The 16,712-nt window shown below is 41.8% G+C and overlaps 1 protein-coding gene across 4 annotated transcripts in view; it reads right to left on the bottom strand.

Moving 5' to 3' along the window:
* Positions 1–2,460: 2,460 nt before the first annotated feature.
* Positions 2,461–16,712, bottom strand: part of LOC144667848 (phosphatidylinositol 5-phosphate 4-kinase type-2 beta) — a 96,524-nt gene continuing 82,272 nt past the window's right edge. For 2 of the 4 annotated variants that reach the window (XM_078529371.1, XM_078529369.1), the window contains 2 exons: positions 4,984–5,108; positions 2,461–3,128 (listed from right to left, as the gene is read on the bottom strand). In XM_078529371.1, the coding sequence (XP_078385497.1) occupies positions 3,048–3,128; positions 4,984–5,108 (206 nt within the window). In that variant the 3' untranslated portion in view covers positions 2,461–3,047. The remainder of the gene's footprint in view (positions 3,129–4,983; positions 5,109–16,712) is intronic. The other 2 variants (XM_078529372.1, XM_078529370.1) reach the window with 1 other exon arrangement.

The raw sequence follows: 16,712 nt of genomic DNA, 5'->3' as shown, positions 1-16,712 counted from the left end.
GAGTGATGACTCATGTTGGGAAAGTTAACCATCATCCCAGCGCATTTTTACAAAAACATGTTTTTTATTTGTAAGCTTTGGTATTACTGCAGCGAGTTTAAACACTGCATCACCATGACTCCCAAACACAGCATTACAAATTATTACAGTCAAACTCTGATAAATGCATAACTGGTCTAACCAAAAATCTTGCACTTTGCTGATAATTTCCAGCAGGGAACAGGCAGATGTCTAAGTTTGAATGTGTGTATTGCATCTGAACCCAAAAGGAAAAGTGTACATAGGTTGGGGCTAGTTTGATGGCACTTATTAAGATGCATCGGCCACAGAAGTTGGTTAGTCCCTGACATTTTCAGGTCCTAATCACAAGATCTTCGATTTCCTTGATGATGGTATGCAGATTTCTTTTAAAATATCTGAAATAAAAAACTTGGTGCAAACAGGAAATGTGGAAAATTTATGTTTGAAGACCTGACTTAGCAAAAAAACAAGATTCTGGCCCTGTAAAAATAAGGCAAGAGCATTGATTGTTCATAGGTAGAAATTTTGCCCAATGTGGTATAAAGCCAGACAGAGCTGGGCAGTCCAACCCTTGGACAGCGTTTAGTTGACTTCAACATTGGTGGGAGTGGAAAATATACTAAAATTGGCCTCTGTTCCAGTGGACTAGATGGGATGAAGACTCTTGATAGATGACCACTCCCAGAAAGTACCCATGGATGGGCATTGTGCTGATGGTATTCATGGCCAAACAACCTGCTCTTAGTCACCATCCTGCCTTACACATGGCAAATGGTCTGTTTGACTGAGGTTTGGGAGAGCAGCTACCATTTGTGGAATGTTCTCCAGCGAGCATCTACAGTGACAGGAGCAAGAGCAATTGTGTCGGAGGCTGGGGGGGCGGATTTAAAAAAAAAAGGCAGTTAAAGAAATTATGGATTTATAAAAAAAAAAATTGTGCTCTTACTGCCAACTTTCAGAAGTTAACAGCAATGCCCCTACATCAGCAATGATGCGTTGTATGAACACCCATAGAAAATACCATGAAAACATTCTTCCTCCAAATCATGTAAAATAGAACTTAGGAGAAATTAACAGAAACAGCAATGGGGTGGGCTGAAGAATAATAGAGCTGCTGATTAACTAGAGCATTTCATGCATGGGTTAAGATTATACACAGGAGTTATGCCTGCATCAGGAACTCTACATAAGTGAAGACAAAAAAATCATTTGGTACTCTGAAAATCAAAGCTTGGATCAGATGTGCACTTATCCTGATGCAACTGAATTTAGACAATAATTTTAATGTTCCTTTTTTCATCCTTTACAATTTTGAGTTAGCTACAGCTGCACTAGAATCTCTATTATAACATACACAGTGCAATGAATTGTACATTTTTTCCCAACAACACAGGGTGTCAGAAGGTGCATTTCTATTTATCCCCTGTAATCATCGCACCTCTAACATCCTACGTCTACTGTTCTCAATTATAAACTTGCCTGATCACTTAATAAAATGGCCACTGTCCTTTTAGTAAAGAAGGGTTATGTATTAAAAACAATCCATAGAAAATAATAGGTTAGTGAGGGTTCAAACATTAAGTTCATTGGTTTTAGACATGTACAAATCTATGTGATCACTTAGTCACCACCAAGTGCAGACTAAGCTCACCTTCAGTATCCCTCCTTTAATATCTGTTCTGCTACACATTATTAACAGCATACATGAAATTCTGTTATTTAAAGGGTTAAAGTGCCAATCAATTCCTTCTATGGTTTCTGCAAGCAACAAATTAAATGGTTCAAATTTAATGCTTGCTGTCAGCATATTTTGTTTTCATATATCCAGAAAGTTCTTTTTAACTAAAACAGCACAATATTGCCACAGCATTTTTGTAATATTTCAGGCTTGTTAAGGATTCAAAAATTGACAATCAGGTAGTTTTACAAAAACACTACCAAGTAACATTATTGTCACAGCTACCTCTTTGTAACATCAGATTCAACAGCGAATAGCAATACTTTGTCAAAAGAATTTGAGTCTTTTAAAAACAGTCCCTTACAAAGGAATTAGCTCTTCTTTTTAAAAAAAAAATCACTTTTTACTCATGTCTATTGACCTAGCAGACAGAATGACACATCGTCCAAAAAAAATTAGCTTAAAGCACAATTACAGACTGTACTCTCTTAAAAAGCCAAATAGCTCACATCAAAGTAAACGCAAGCCCTCCTGCCAAGTAACAAAAAAAAGTAAACGTTTAGAATACATTAGGAATGCCACAAAGCCAATCAATTTACCCAAATCACATCTGATGGATTGGTGGCCACTCTACAGGCTGCATAACCAGATACAGGCTCAGGAAATCTGGATATGAGGCATCCTATTGTAAATCTTTGCTTAAGTAAACATTTCCCCCTCCCTCCCATACCCACCCACCCTCAACAAACAATAGCTTATATATAGTTGCGTTGGTTTATTGATAACATTGCTAAAGTCCTTTTTTTTTGCGATTAGACAATATGGCAACTTAAAATATTTGAGAAACAGCATGGCAAAGGCCCGGCAATGGCATAATCAGGGTTGGGATGAGTGCAGCGTCACAAAGATACACGCAAACAATACCGTGCCTTTGCTCCATTAGGACAATATATGAATCGTAAAAAAAAGTGATTCTTGCCATTGTCAAAGTGCCCGTCGTCCTTCACTGTGTGCAAGTGCCCACCTTCTGTTTTAAGATCGTACAGTATGTCTCATCATGGCTAACGGAGTGCCACTGAAGCTACTGCCAGTAAAGACACACTCAGAATACATGGCAGGGAAAACTTCAAGAGCAATACAACATTTGAGGCAATGCAGGTTTGCCGGTAAGTTTCTTTTTTTTTTGTTGTGTTTTTGTTGTTTTATTTCCAAAGGATGCAATTTGGAGATTAGTCTCTGCACACTGAATACTGCACGCACCACTACAGTGTCCTCAGCTTCCACGTTCCTGCATTCGCTACTCATTGGTAGTCTCTCATTGTGCGTGTCATGTGTGTCTGCAGGGGCACTATGTTATGATGTTAGACATAAATTCTAAGAAACGCTTTGAGTACTGTTCGGGGTTAACTGTGGAGATCTCGGCACCAGCCTGCAACACACAAACAAATAAGGTGTTAATCTAAAAGATGAAAAACCATGAACCCTTGACCAGCACAGACAAGAAATTGAGAATTAAAATGACTGTAATTTTCTTCAAGAAACTGTAACTAGTAGAAACAAAGAAATTAATCATTTATTCACCCTGCCCCCAAAGATATTTCTCCCCCACCACCGGACCTATTCTTCAATCTTATCCCCCAAGGGCACTGACTCATTCTGTGGTACAGTTCCCCAGGATTCAGTTGGCTTCGGTAGCTTATTCTTCACAAATGAAGCTAGACAATGAGCATCAAACATGTTCAATCTGTGTAAAGAATCATAGATTAGCCCGATCTGATTCACACCTGACAGCCACGTGCACACATTCACGCACTTTATCCCCCCATCTCCTCAAAGTTATTGACAGACAGCAAAATTTCCCCTAAGTTACACAAAAACAGGAAAGAAAAAGCATAAACTTAGTGGCTGACTCAGTTGTGCCATTAGCTTTGAGACTGCTAATATTCACCAACATTCTCTTTATACTGTAATGCAGTAAATGAAAAAATAAATGCTTATCTGACTTGATTTTTGCTGTTAAATTTGCAATTGTGTACTTCTGCTCCTTTAATAGAACAACAGCACAATTATCAACCCTCTAATCAAATCACAAAGTAATGTGGCTGTAGCTTTCCATCCTGGCTTGAAATGCGCACTATTATGTGCGTCTAAAAATGTTAGAAGTAAAATATCAATTGGCTGTTAATATATTACAAAGTCATGCAGATACAAAGATAGGGCTGGGCTGTTCTAATTGGCAGTTAACAGCACCACACATATCAAAATAAATAATTTATTTTCTTAAAAACAAAAATAAAAATACCTGGAAAAACTCAGCAGGTCTGGCAGCATCTGCAGAGAGGAACACAGTTAATGTTTCGAGTCCATATGACTCTTCAACAGAACTGTTGAAGAGTCATACGGACTCGAAACGTTAACTGTGTTCCTCTCCGCAGATGCTGCCAGACCTGCTGAGTTTTTCCAGGTTATTTTTATTTTTGTTTTGGATTTCCAGCATCCGCAGTTTTTTGCTTTTATCTTAGTTTATTTTCTTGTTGTGTCCCCTCCTCTCCTGATCATACTGACACTCAGGTTCCCCAGACACAGTCCACATTTTGACCATTCTTGATACACAAGCCTAGTACTCATCAAATGTTCACTCTCTCCACTACCAGTGTTTTAAAGAGCAAGTGAGACAGTGAGAGAGAAAAACTTGAGTGAAAAAACGATTGAGACAGTGAGACACAGAGGAGTTTGAGAGAGAGAGTGACTGAGTGTGAGGGAAAGAACAATTGAAACAGCAAGTGAAAAAGGAATGTGGAGAAAGAGTGATTAAGACCTAGAAAGCATTGGTAACAGCATGCAGAGCTGAGAACTTAATAATTCTTGAGTAATATGCGAAGACTGGATTTGAGCTCAGCTCCTACAGGAACAATTGCGTAGCTATTCCTTGTATGTCATTAGCACGATATTGACACCTCAGCTGAAAGAAGGCACCTTTGACAGTGCAGGCCTCCCTCAGTATTGCACTGAAGCGTCAGCCTAGACAATACGCTCAAGTGTCTGGAGTGGGCCTTGAACGCACAACCTGATGAATCAAGTGGCAAGGGTGCTACCCTCAGTCAAACTGACGCTCAACAGACAATGATGAGAAGCTGACAAGTGGGTTTCTTCATTTTATACTCATTGTTAACATCTGTGAATGGAAGAAAACATAGCCTGGTGCTCTAAAGTGCTCCTACCCCATCTAAATGCACCTCTCCAGCAAAGTTTTCCGATGTAGTTATCACGGGTGATGTACTTACCCCATGTTTGACTGTTTTGGCAGCATGGGCAGCTTTCTTCTTTGCATCGTAGTGAGTTAAAATGTCAATTATCGCCATAAAGAAAACTTCTTTTCTTGGTGCATCTGGAAAATTAGCCAGTATTACTGACATTAGAGAACAAGACTATTACAATGCAGTTATGATACCAGCACTACAATACACATGCTTCTTCCAACAGTTTGGTGCACAATAACTTTGCTCATTTACATTTGCAGATCTCCGGAACATTCATGCAATTCTCCAAGACCCTGGTGGGTGGCAGTGGGAGATGGAACAGAGCAGCTAGTATGCTGCATATGTTTCAAGCACACCGTCTAATTGGCTAACCACAATTTCTGTGACGATGGTCACTCAGATTAGAGTTTCCAGTCATCACCATGACAACCGTGCCTGCATCATTAGCAATTACACTGGAAATGTTGGCAATGACAGAGCCAAATCAAAAAGCCCATGGCTTGTGAAATTTAAAGTAAAACCAAAACAATCCACATAATTGCAGCAGAACCACGGTTGTAACAACCCCTTCCTTATTACGCAGCTCTTTGTAATGTTAAAATAAACTGCAGATCGCCGAATGCTAGCTGGTCACCTGACCTGAATACTACAGCTATATGCATAGCAAATTCTACCCTCTACTGGATAAATAGATAAGCTATTCTCAAGCGTTCTTGGTTTAAGGTGCCCTTTTCAAATGGATTAGTATTCATAGAGCCTCCTTGCTCCCATCTAAATTATAACATTATATCATCTCCTTGGGGCACTGGAGATTGAAGGGAGATCTGATAGAGGTGTACAAGATTATGACAGGTTTAGACGAGGTAGACTAGGAAAGCTGTTCCCATTAGCTGATGGTGCAAGGACTGGGGGACACAGATTTAAGGTGCAGGGGTGGGTGGGGTGGGGGTGGTGGTGGTGATGTAAGGAAGAATTTAATTTTTTTAACGCAGTGAGTGGTGCGACCTGGAACTCGAAGATGATCAATGATTTCAAGAGGAAACTGGGTGGGCACTTGAGGGAAATAAACTTGCAGGGCTACAGGGATAGAGCAGGGAAATGGAACTGACTAGATTGCTCCATGGAGAGCTGACATGGACTTGATGGGCTGAATGGCCTTGTGTGCCAGAATGACACTTAAGGCCCAGAATCGAGTAGACTGCCAGCTGAGTCAAAATCTAAGTAAAATAAGTAGAGGACTATCAAACGATGCCCGTACTTTTAAAACCACATACTCATTTTACATAATAACAAAAAAGCTTCAACACTTCAGCAGGCAAGCACCGATTTTGTATATGACATGACCTCACTTATTAATATACCTGAGGAAATAGATTCTTATACAACTTTAAAATACAACTCAGGACCACCAAGTTGCAGCGATAACCACAAATCAGATGAATATTTCAGGCATAAAACCTGTATCAGAGACCACCCATCGACAACAACTCTCAAAGGTCACCACCCATCCTGCCCCTATAGGGAGGTTGTACCAATGCGCTCCTCTGAACTTATAATTTTCCAAATAGCTTTATTCAATTTAAACCCAATCTTTTGAAGCAAGAACAATATACAGAGCATCTGGCTTACAGATGTTCAAAGTAAAATTACCCATTTTATTTAATTCTAAGCAATCATGTTATTTGTCCACTTGTTAATGACTCCCCAACAAGCTCGTTTCCAACAGGCTCAGCATCTCCATTAGTGACTGCAGAAAAGTCAAGTCCACCTGCTGCCCTTCATGGTTCCCTAATTACTCTGCCACACATTGCGCTCGGATTTTTCACAGCATGTTGCCTGGCTCTCATTTTTTTTTCAAAAAACATTTTGTTCTCGAGACCTTTTTTTTAATCTTCAAGTGACTGATATTAAATTGGAGTGGATCATTAGGCCCCTTCAGCGGACATTAAGAATTGACTGCTGGGCTCCCATTTAGGAAGGCTGGGTAGAGGTAGCAAATTTCCCTACCTGGAAGGACATTAGTGACACAGGGTCAGCAATCCGACAGCTTTCACCAGCCTTTTGCCAGATGCATCGAGTTTTATTTCACACTTTGTTATGGTTGAACTCAAGAGCTTCCAGGCTGCCAATCTAGTATCTTAACCACTCCACTATCACAGCTCCTTTCACATCTTAACGAAGTATCCCTGACCAATGACTAAAGACATGGAATGCCATTCAACCCCACTTTAATTCGCACAGAAGCATCCTGAAGTCCCTCTCATTGTATCATTCAATCAGTTCTTAAGTGTTCCCAGCCTATCTCCACGTCCATAATATCTGAAGAAGAGTCATACGGACTCAAAACGTTAACTCGGTTTCTCTCTCCATAGATGCTGCCAGACCTGCTGAGCTTTTCCAGCATTTTTTGTTTTTATTCCATAATATAATCTGACTTTGCCCCTGCCTCAGCTCATCTGCTGCTGAAACCTTCATCTATGCCTTTGTTATATCCAGAACTATTCCAGTGCAATCCTGGCTGGTCTCCCTTCATAAACTTGGGGTCTCCAAAACTCTGGTGCCAGTGTCCTTACTCACACCAACCCTGTGCTCTGACTACATTGGTTCCATCAAGAAATACCTTGATTTTAAAATTCTCGTCCTTAGTTTCAAATCCCTTCATGGTCAGCCCCCTCCCCATCTCTGTAATCTCCTTCAACCCCAAAACCCTCCAAGATATCTATGCTCATCTAATTCTGGCCTGTTGAGCATCCCTGATTTCAATTGCTTCACCACTGGTGGCCATGTTTTCAGCTGCCTGGGCCCAAAGCTTTGGAATTTCCTCTCTAAACTTCTCCACCTCGTTTTCTTCCTCCAATACCCTTCTTAAACCTACCTCTGTTTAAGCTTTTACCCATCTGCCCTGATATTGCACAAGTGGCTCAGTGTCTAATTTTGCTTTATAAAACTCCTGTGAAGCGCCATGAGACGTTTAATTACGTTAAAGAATCACAGAATCTTTACAGTGCAGAGGGAGGCCATTCTGCCCATCGAGTCTGCACTGGCTCTCTGAAAGAGCTTTCTACTTAGCCCCACTTCCCTGCCTTATCCCGTAACCTTGCACATTATTTCTTTCCAGGCAGCAATCCAATTCCCTTTTGAATACCTCGATCGAACCTGCCTCTCAGGAAGTTCGTTCCAGACTCCAACCACCCTCTGGGTGAAAGATTTTTTCCTCACATCACATTTATTCCTTTTGCCAATTATTTTGAATCTGTGCCCTCTAGTCCTTGATGTTGAGTGGGAACAGTTTCTCACTATTTATTCTGTCCATACCCCTCAGGATCTTGGATAACCTCTATCAAGTCTCTTCTCAGCCTTCTTTTCTCCAAGGAAAACAGTCCCAACCTCTCCAATCTATCCTCATAGCTACAGCTCTTTATGCCTGGAATCATTCTTGTGAATCTCCTCTACACTCTCTCCAATGCTTTCACATCCTTCCTCAAGTATGGTGCCCAGAACTGGATGTGGCACTCCAGATGAGGTGTAACTAGTGTCTTATACAAGTTTAACATGACCTCCTTACTCTTGTACTCAATGCCCCTATTAATAAAGCCTAAGATACAATATGCTTCATGAACTGCTCTCTCAAAATGCCCTGCCATCTTCAATCACCTATGTACTTATACACCGAGGCTCCTCTGTTCCTGCATCTCCTCTTCCTTTGTTTTATACTGTATAAATATATAAATATATGTTGTTGTTTTGGCACCATATTCTTCCTGGAAGTTTATTCCACAATAAACTCTTAAATGAATAAGGCATTTGTCCTAAAATGACCTTTTACTAATCTGAACCCGTGTCCCCTTGCTCTACTCCTCTAATTTAAAACAATATTCAAGGTTTACTTCTTTCACTCCCTTAATAATTTTTATATACTTCTAGAAGATAGCTCCTAACCCACCTGTAAAGCCCAAGTATCTCCATTTTTCCCTCATAACTCAGACCCAACAATAGGGACCAGTCATTGTCCTTGGACATCTACCTTGCTTCTTAACAACATGAACTGGACAGAATTTTTAAGGTATGGTCTGATGTAGGATTATAAATTTTGACCGCTAACTGCTCTAACTTAAATTCTAATGTTTTAGCTATGCAGTCTGACTTTGAGTTAGGTTTGTTGTTGCTGTTCTGGGTGCTGGATGGATACGTTTAACACGGAGTCTGTTAAGGAACCTCGGACTTTTTTTCAGCATCATCCTCATCTATTTCAACACTATTCATGTGATACACATGATGCCTCTTTTTCCATCCTAAACTCATTATTTACTAACCTGCATCAAATTTCATTTCCCATGGTTCTGCCTAAATATATATTTTGTCCAACTGTTACCTTTTAACCCGTTCACAAATTTTTTTTAATGCTAATTGCAGGGTGTGCCAACGTAGTACTCAATTACTACGATCATCGTTCTAATTTGTCGTTTTTTGAGCAGATTGCTGGTGATCCCTGTGGATCACAGGGGAAAGTGCTTTGCAATACGGGTCAAGACACGTTTGCTGTTTGTTTAGGCAAATCAGGAGCGATTCTCACAAATTTTCTGCAGAACAAGATCCCACAAAGAGCAACGTGATGAGTGATCAATTAAACTGTTTTTTTAGCTGGTGTTGGCTGAGGGAGGAAAGTGGCTGTGGCACTGGCAGGGGATCTGCCTGCTCTTGGTTGAATTTTGCTGTTTTGTTTTTAATTCGTTCTTGGGATGTGGGCTTCGCTGGCTGGGCCAGCATTTATTGCCCATTCCTAGTTGCCCTTGAGAAGGTGGTGGCGAGCTGCCTTCTTGAACCGCTGCAGTCCCTGTGGTGTAGGTACACCCACAGTGCTGTTAGGGAGGGAGTTCCAGGGTTTTGACCCAGCGACAGCGAAGGATGAAGCCATTTGGAACCTTTCACAACCGCCAAAATAGGCAGGTGGGACACAACAAGATGTAGCACTGCCTCAACACTGCACTGGGATGCTGAATTATTTAAAATAAAACATTAGAAAAATCTGAATAATGGTTATAATTTTAAAAAAACAGATACAAGAAAAAGGCCAAAGGCGAAATCTGAAATAAATATAGAAAATGCTGAAACCAACCACTGCGGCTCTGAAAGAAAAAACAAAACGATTTCAGATGGCAGTCTTAACAGGAACCGCTCCACCAATCTTATTTAAAACTTTAACCCAAGTTTCACACCTGCTATGTTAATCTCTCTTGACTTTGCAGGTGCTGATGTGAGTTGCTATGCATCTCCAGCGTGACAATGTTTTAAAATAAGATCATGGGGAAGATTTTCTCCTCGTCGTGCGGCTGTTCCCGGGCCCGCCCAACAGTCCACCGCCTGCAATTTCACGCTGGCTGACCAATTAACGGCCAGTCAGTATGAATCACGCGCTGAAACGTTCAGTGCTGCCGGGGAGGGTGGGGGTGGGTGGGTGAAGAGGAGGGCGAGTGCAGGAGTCAGCGCATGTGCGCTTAGTGAAAGCTCCCTGAAGGCACAAAGCTGCCTCAGGGAGCCGAAGATTTTTCACATGCAAAAATGAAGTTTTAAGGAAAAAAAAGGGAAAACACGTCCCCTCACGTGACTCTGTCACATGAGCAGGGACACGTTAGGAATGAGGTTTAAAAATTTCGACTTTATTTTTAATTAACATCGGAAACCTCATCCCGCCCGTGGGTGAGGTTTCCTCAAAATTCCAAAGGACGCTTGGCCTTATCGCCCGCCCACCAACCGTAAGGTTGGAACTGCAGGGAAAAATTCAGTTCAACTAATTTATGAATGGGCTTAACAGCCCTCTTAACTGTTGGTGGGCGCGCTGCCGGCTACCGGGCACACCTGGGTGATGATGTCAGGACGCTCGCCCGACATCATCGCGCGCTATTTCACGCTCGTGTGTGTGTCGGGCCCGTGCCCGCGCCCGCATGCCGAGGTATATTTTTGAGAGTCTAAAGGTCAGAAGAAATTTACAGAATCTCCTACTATACAACGAGCACCTAGTTTCTGAAAAGTCAAATTCCACTCTGCTACCTTCCTTCCACACCCCGTCCCCCCACCGTCCCCTCCACCAGGCAAACCTGGCCCTTCAGAGGCAGCAGCAGACTCTAAAACAGGAGATATACATTAGACAGCAGCAATTCTCAGGCCTCCAGCACCAAGCATCAAACAAATTTTGCCACTGTCTTTGACCTGATATCCCATAGTGACTGCTGATGTTATAGTACAGGAGAAAAGACCAAGATAAACAGTATTCTCCATTAGCTCTGACAGTGCACCTCATTTTGCTTGCCAAATGCAACAAACTCATAAAAGTCAATGAAAACAAATGTACAGCTGGAAGCAATAAGCCTCAATTAACACTTACACCACACACTGCTAAGCTGCGATACCACAAACGTGTAAAATGCTAAATAGCCAAAGCTAGGATGAGGTGCGTTGTTCAGAGTCACCTCGTTCTTAATCAGATCCCATCTCACAAAAATTAACAAATTGCATTTGGATTCCGCCTTTAACATAGTAAAATTTCCCAAGGCGCTTCACAGGGAGCATTATCAAACCGAGCCAGATGTGATGATATGAGGACAGGTGACCAAAGGCTTGGGCAGACAGGGAGGTTTTAAACAACACCTTAAGGGAGGAGAGAGGTGAAGAGAGGCGGAGAGGCTTGGGGAAGGAATTCCAGGGCTTTAGGATATATTTAAAACCGAGCAGCTGAGATATTTTAAGACCAACATAAGTGCAGATGTGGAGTCAAAGTGATACAATGCTTTGGTGTAATTCCTTCAAAATAAACAAGAGAAAGGGCAAAAAAATAAGACAAGGCAATTCAGCTACTTTTATACTGAATGAAACCAGTGCTAGTTCCACCTGTTTCCAACACTCAAACTTTGCACAGCCAAGAATTAACAAGTGCCACGCTTGTTAGCGCTGGCTGTCAGGAAGACTCAGTGAAAGGCTGGCCTTAACGCTTGCTGGTCTAAGTGAATTTAGTCATTTTATTTTGGAACTGTGCCGAATCTAGGCAATTGGAAGCCAGCACTAACATGGCATTTCTTTCAACATAAGATCTGGATCCGTGGAAAATCAATTTAAAACAGATAAATATAAGAAAGTCACTAATATCCAATAAGGATTTCAGGAAAACTTCACTTAGACTGAAGCCCCTGAGGAGGTGGGTTGGCATCAATAGGGCATGGGGAGTGGGGGTGAGGGAATGTGAAGGGTGAGGACTCGAGGACCTGTTATTAACAAAACAATAGGGTCTAAGTACAAGAGCACCGAGGCAGGCCTTTTAACCAGGTCCCCCCCAGCACCAAACAGTTTCCAGGGTCAGAGGGCCCGACTCCAGCGCATACCCACCCCTCCCAAACAAAATTCGTACCTTTCAAGGCATTTCCTGAGGTGGGCGTGGTGAGCTGGAAAATTACCCAACTCCCATCGCCCACCTCTAACATAAAAATCCAGCCCACGGTATCTGAGTCAGTGTTTCTAGAGTTGGGATTAAGGCACACGCAGAGGGAGCACCATTTTGCATTAGACTTCCCTGTCGTTCATTCATTCGTTGGATATGGACATCCCTGGCCAGGCCAGCATTTATTGCCTATCCCTAACTGCCCTTGAAGGCGGAGAGGATCTGCCTCTTAACCTGTTGCAGGCTGCATAGTGTAGATACACCCACAGTGCTCTGCTATTTAGGAGTGCAGGAGCTTCAGCCTTTGCAATTATCCAATAGGTTTGAGGTTCTCTCAGCTTGTTTGGATGAGAGTGGGGGCTGGAGGGCGGATGAGCAAACTGACCATGGCACCGCGATACAGGAAGCCATTCAAGTGGGAAGGGCAAAAAAAAGTGTGGTGATAGTAGGGGACATTATAGTGAGGGGGATTGATACTGTTCTCTGCAGCAAAGGACGAGAGTCCAGATGGCTGCGTTGTGTGCCCAGTGCCGGGGTTTGGGACATCTGCTCAGGGCTGCAGAGGAGCTTACAGTGGGAGGGGAATGATCCAGTTGTCGTGGTCCATGTAGGTACCAATGACATAGGTAGAACTAGGAAAGAGGTTCTGAGGAGCTAGGCACGAAACTAGAAAGCAGAACCTCAAAGGTACTGGATTATTACCTGAGTCACATGCAAATTGGCATAGGGTACATAAAATTAGAGAGATGACGACGTGGCTCAAAGACTGGTATGGGAGAAGTGGGTTCCAGTTCATGGGGCACTGGCACCAGTACTGGGGAAAGTGGGGGCTGTACCGTTGGGACGGTCTGTGCCTGAACCATGCTAGAGCCAGTGTTCTAGCAAGCCACATAACTAGGGAAGTAGAGAGGGTTTTAAACGAAAGCAATATGATCGGCGCAGGCTTGGAGGGCCGAAGGGCCTGTTCCTGTGCTGTACTTTTCTTTGTTCTTTGAAATAGTGGGGCCAAGGAATCAAACTTGGGAAGATGTGCCAAATCAAAGAGTAGAGAAAAGACAAGAGAAAAAGGTATTAATGTGGGAAATGATAAATAGACCATGACAGGAGGGGACAGAGAGTGCAGGGAGAACAAACCTAAGAGTAAATCAGCAGATAAGACTAGAGGTTACAAGAATAATAAAAGGACAAAACCAAAGGCTCTGTATCTGAATGCACATAGCATTCAAAACAAAGCAAATTAACTGAGTGTGCAAATAAAAGTACGATCTGATAGCCATTTCAGAAGCATGGCTGCAGGATGACATAGATTGGGACCTGAATATTGAAGGGTATGTGACATTTAGGAAGGACACAAGTCTAGGAAAAGGTGCAGGGGTGGCTCAGTTAATTAATGATGGTGTCAGCATTTATGAAAGGGGTGACCTAAGTTCAGGAAACCAGGATGTAGAAATAGTTTGGGTAGAGATGAGAAATGATAAAGGCAAGAAGTCACTTGCATGTGGTATACAGGCCCCCTAACAGCAACCATACATTAGGGCAGGGTATAAAAGGAGAAATAATGGGAGCTTGTCAGAAAAGTACAGCGATAATCATGGGGGATTTTAATCTGCATAGAGGCTGGGAAAATCAGATGGAGAAAGGAAGCCTAGATGAGGAACGCATAGAATGTTTTCGGGATAGTTTCTCAGAACGTTCTGGCACTAACCAGAGAGCAGGCTATACTAGACCTGATATGGTGCGATGGGATAGGATTAATTAATGACCTCATAGTGTAGGTGCCCCGAGGTAGCAGAGATCATATGACTGAATTTTACATTCAGCCTGAGGGAGAGAAGAGTGGGTCCAAGAGTAGTATTTAAACTTCAATAAGGGCAATTATGAGGCCATGAAAGCAGAGCTGGCTAAAGTGAACTGGCAAATTAGGTTAAGGGGTAGGTCAATAGAGATGCAGAGGCAGACATTTAAAGGGACATTTCAGAATGCACAGAATAGATACATTCCAACGAGAAAGACAAATTCCAAGGGAAGGACACACCATCTGTAGTTAACAAAAAAAAAATTAAAGATGGTGTCAAACTTAAAGAAAAAGCATATAATTGCTAAAGATGGGTGGCAGGTCAGAAGACTGGACAGAATATAAAAAACAGCAAAGAAATGTCCAAAAAATTGATAAGAAAGGAAAAATTAAAGTATGAAAGAAAGCTACCTAGAAATATAAAGACAAATAATCAGGGTTTCCATGGATATTTAAAAAGAAAAGGGCTAACAAAGTGAGCATTGGTCCTATAGAAAGTGAGTCTGGGGAATTAATAATAGAAACTAAGGAGATGGCAGATGAGTTGAACAGGTACTTTGCATTGGTCTTCACTATAGAGGATACAAGTAATGTCCCAGAAATAGCTGTAAATCAGGAAATGGAAGGGAGGAAGGAAATCGGGGTAAATTACAATCACCAGGGAAGTGGTACGAAGAAAATTGTTGGAGTTGCAGGCTGACAAATCCCCGGGTCCTGATGGACTTCATCCTAGGGTCTTAAAAGAAATGGCTAGTGAGATGGTTGGTGCGTTGGTTTTAAATTTCCAAAATTCTCTAGATTCAGCGAAGGTTCCACTAGATTGGAAAATATCAAATATAACTCAAGAAAAGAGGTAGTCAGAAAGCAGGAAACTACAGGACAGTTAGCTTAACATGTGCCATAGGGAAAATGTTCGAAGCTATTATTAAAAGGCGTTGTGGCAGGGCACCTGGGAAAATTCAGTGTAATCAGGCAGAGTCAACATGGTTTTGTGAAGGGGAAATCATGTTTAACTAATTTAATGGAGTTCTTTGAAAAAATAACACATACTGTGGATAACAGGGAACCAGTGGATGTACTGTGTTTAGATTTCCAAAAGACATGTGATAAGGTGCCACATCAAAGGTTATTGCAAAAAATAAAAGCTTTTGATGTAGGGGGTAACATATTGGCATGGATAGAAGATTGGCTAGCTAAAAGGAAACAGAAGGTATGCATAAATGAGTCCTTTTCTGGTTGGAAAGATGTAACTAGTGGTGTGCCACAAGGATCAGTGCTGGGGCCTCAACTTTTTACATTTTATATAAATGACTTGGACGAAGGGGTTGAAGGTATGGTTGCTAAATTTGCTGATGACACAAAGATAGGTAAGGTAGTAAGAGGTGAAGAGGACACAAAGAAGCTACAAAGGGATGTTAGCTGAGTGGGCAAAGACCAGGCAAATGGAGTTTAATGTGGCAAAGTGTGAAATTGTCCATTTTGGCAGAAAAAATAAAAAAGCATATTATCTAAAGCGTAAGAGATTGCAAAGCTCTGAGATGCAGAGGGGCCCAGGGCATGAATCACAAAATGGCTAGCGTGCAGATACAGCAATTTATTAGGAAAGCTAATAGGATGTTATCATTGATTGCGAGGGGAATTGAATACAAAAGTAGCGAGGTTGTGCTTCAGCTATACAGGACATTGGCGAGACCACATCTGGAATACTGTGCACAGTATTGGTCTCCTTATTTAAGGAAGGAAGCAAAATGCGTTGGAAGCAGTGCAGAGATGGTTTACTAAACTAATACCAGGGAGGGTGGGTTGTCTTATGAGGAAAGACTGGGCTTGTATCCGCTGGAGTTTAGAAGAGTAAGAGGCGACTTGATTGAAACATATAAGATCCTGAGGGGTCTTGACAGGGTCGATGTGGAGAGTGTTTCCTCTTGCAGAATCTAGTACTACGAGTCATTGTTTAAAAATAAGGGATCACCCATTTAGGGCAGATGAGGAGAATTTTTTTCTCTCAGAGGGTTGAGTGTCTTTGGAGCTCCACTCCCCAAAAGGCGATGGAAGCAGAGTCTTTGAATATTTTCAAGGCAGAGGCAGATAGATTTTTGATAAGCAAGGGAGTGAAAGATTATCAGGGGTAGGTGGAAATGTGGGGTTGAGGTTACAATCAGGTCAGCCAGGATTTAATTGAATGGCAGAACAGGCTCGAAGGGCCAAGTGGCCCAATCCCACTCTTAATTCCTATGTTTGTATGTTCGTATACCTGATCTGTGAATGCTTAGTGCTAATGAGAAACACCAAAGAGAATTACTTCATTCCCAGTGATGACATTCCTTGACAAATGCTTTTAGACGTTTCACTATCTTACAAAAAACATGTAAAATACTGGACTATGAATTGAAAATAAATAATTATTTCCCCAGTAATAATTTCCTTTTTGATAACACAAACATTATTCTAAGAAGAGCAGGGGAATTTTTTTTCTTTTTTTTAAAGTATTTCTTGGGATGTAGGCAACACTGGCAAAGTTTTATTAGT

Source organism: Cetorhinus maximus, chromosome 25 (genome assembly GCF_964194155.1).
Source record: "Cetorhinus maximus chromosome 25, sCetMax3.hap1.1, whole genome shotgun sequence".
NCBI lineage: Eukaryota > Metazoa > Chordata > Chondrichthyes > Lamniformes > Cetorhinidae > Cetorhinus > Cetorhinus maximus.
Note: the sequence above shows the minus strand (reverse complement) of the source record. Positions and strands in the feature narration are given on the sequence as shown.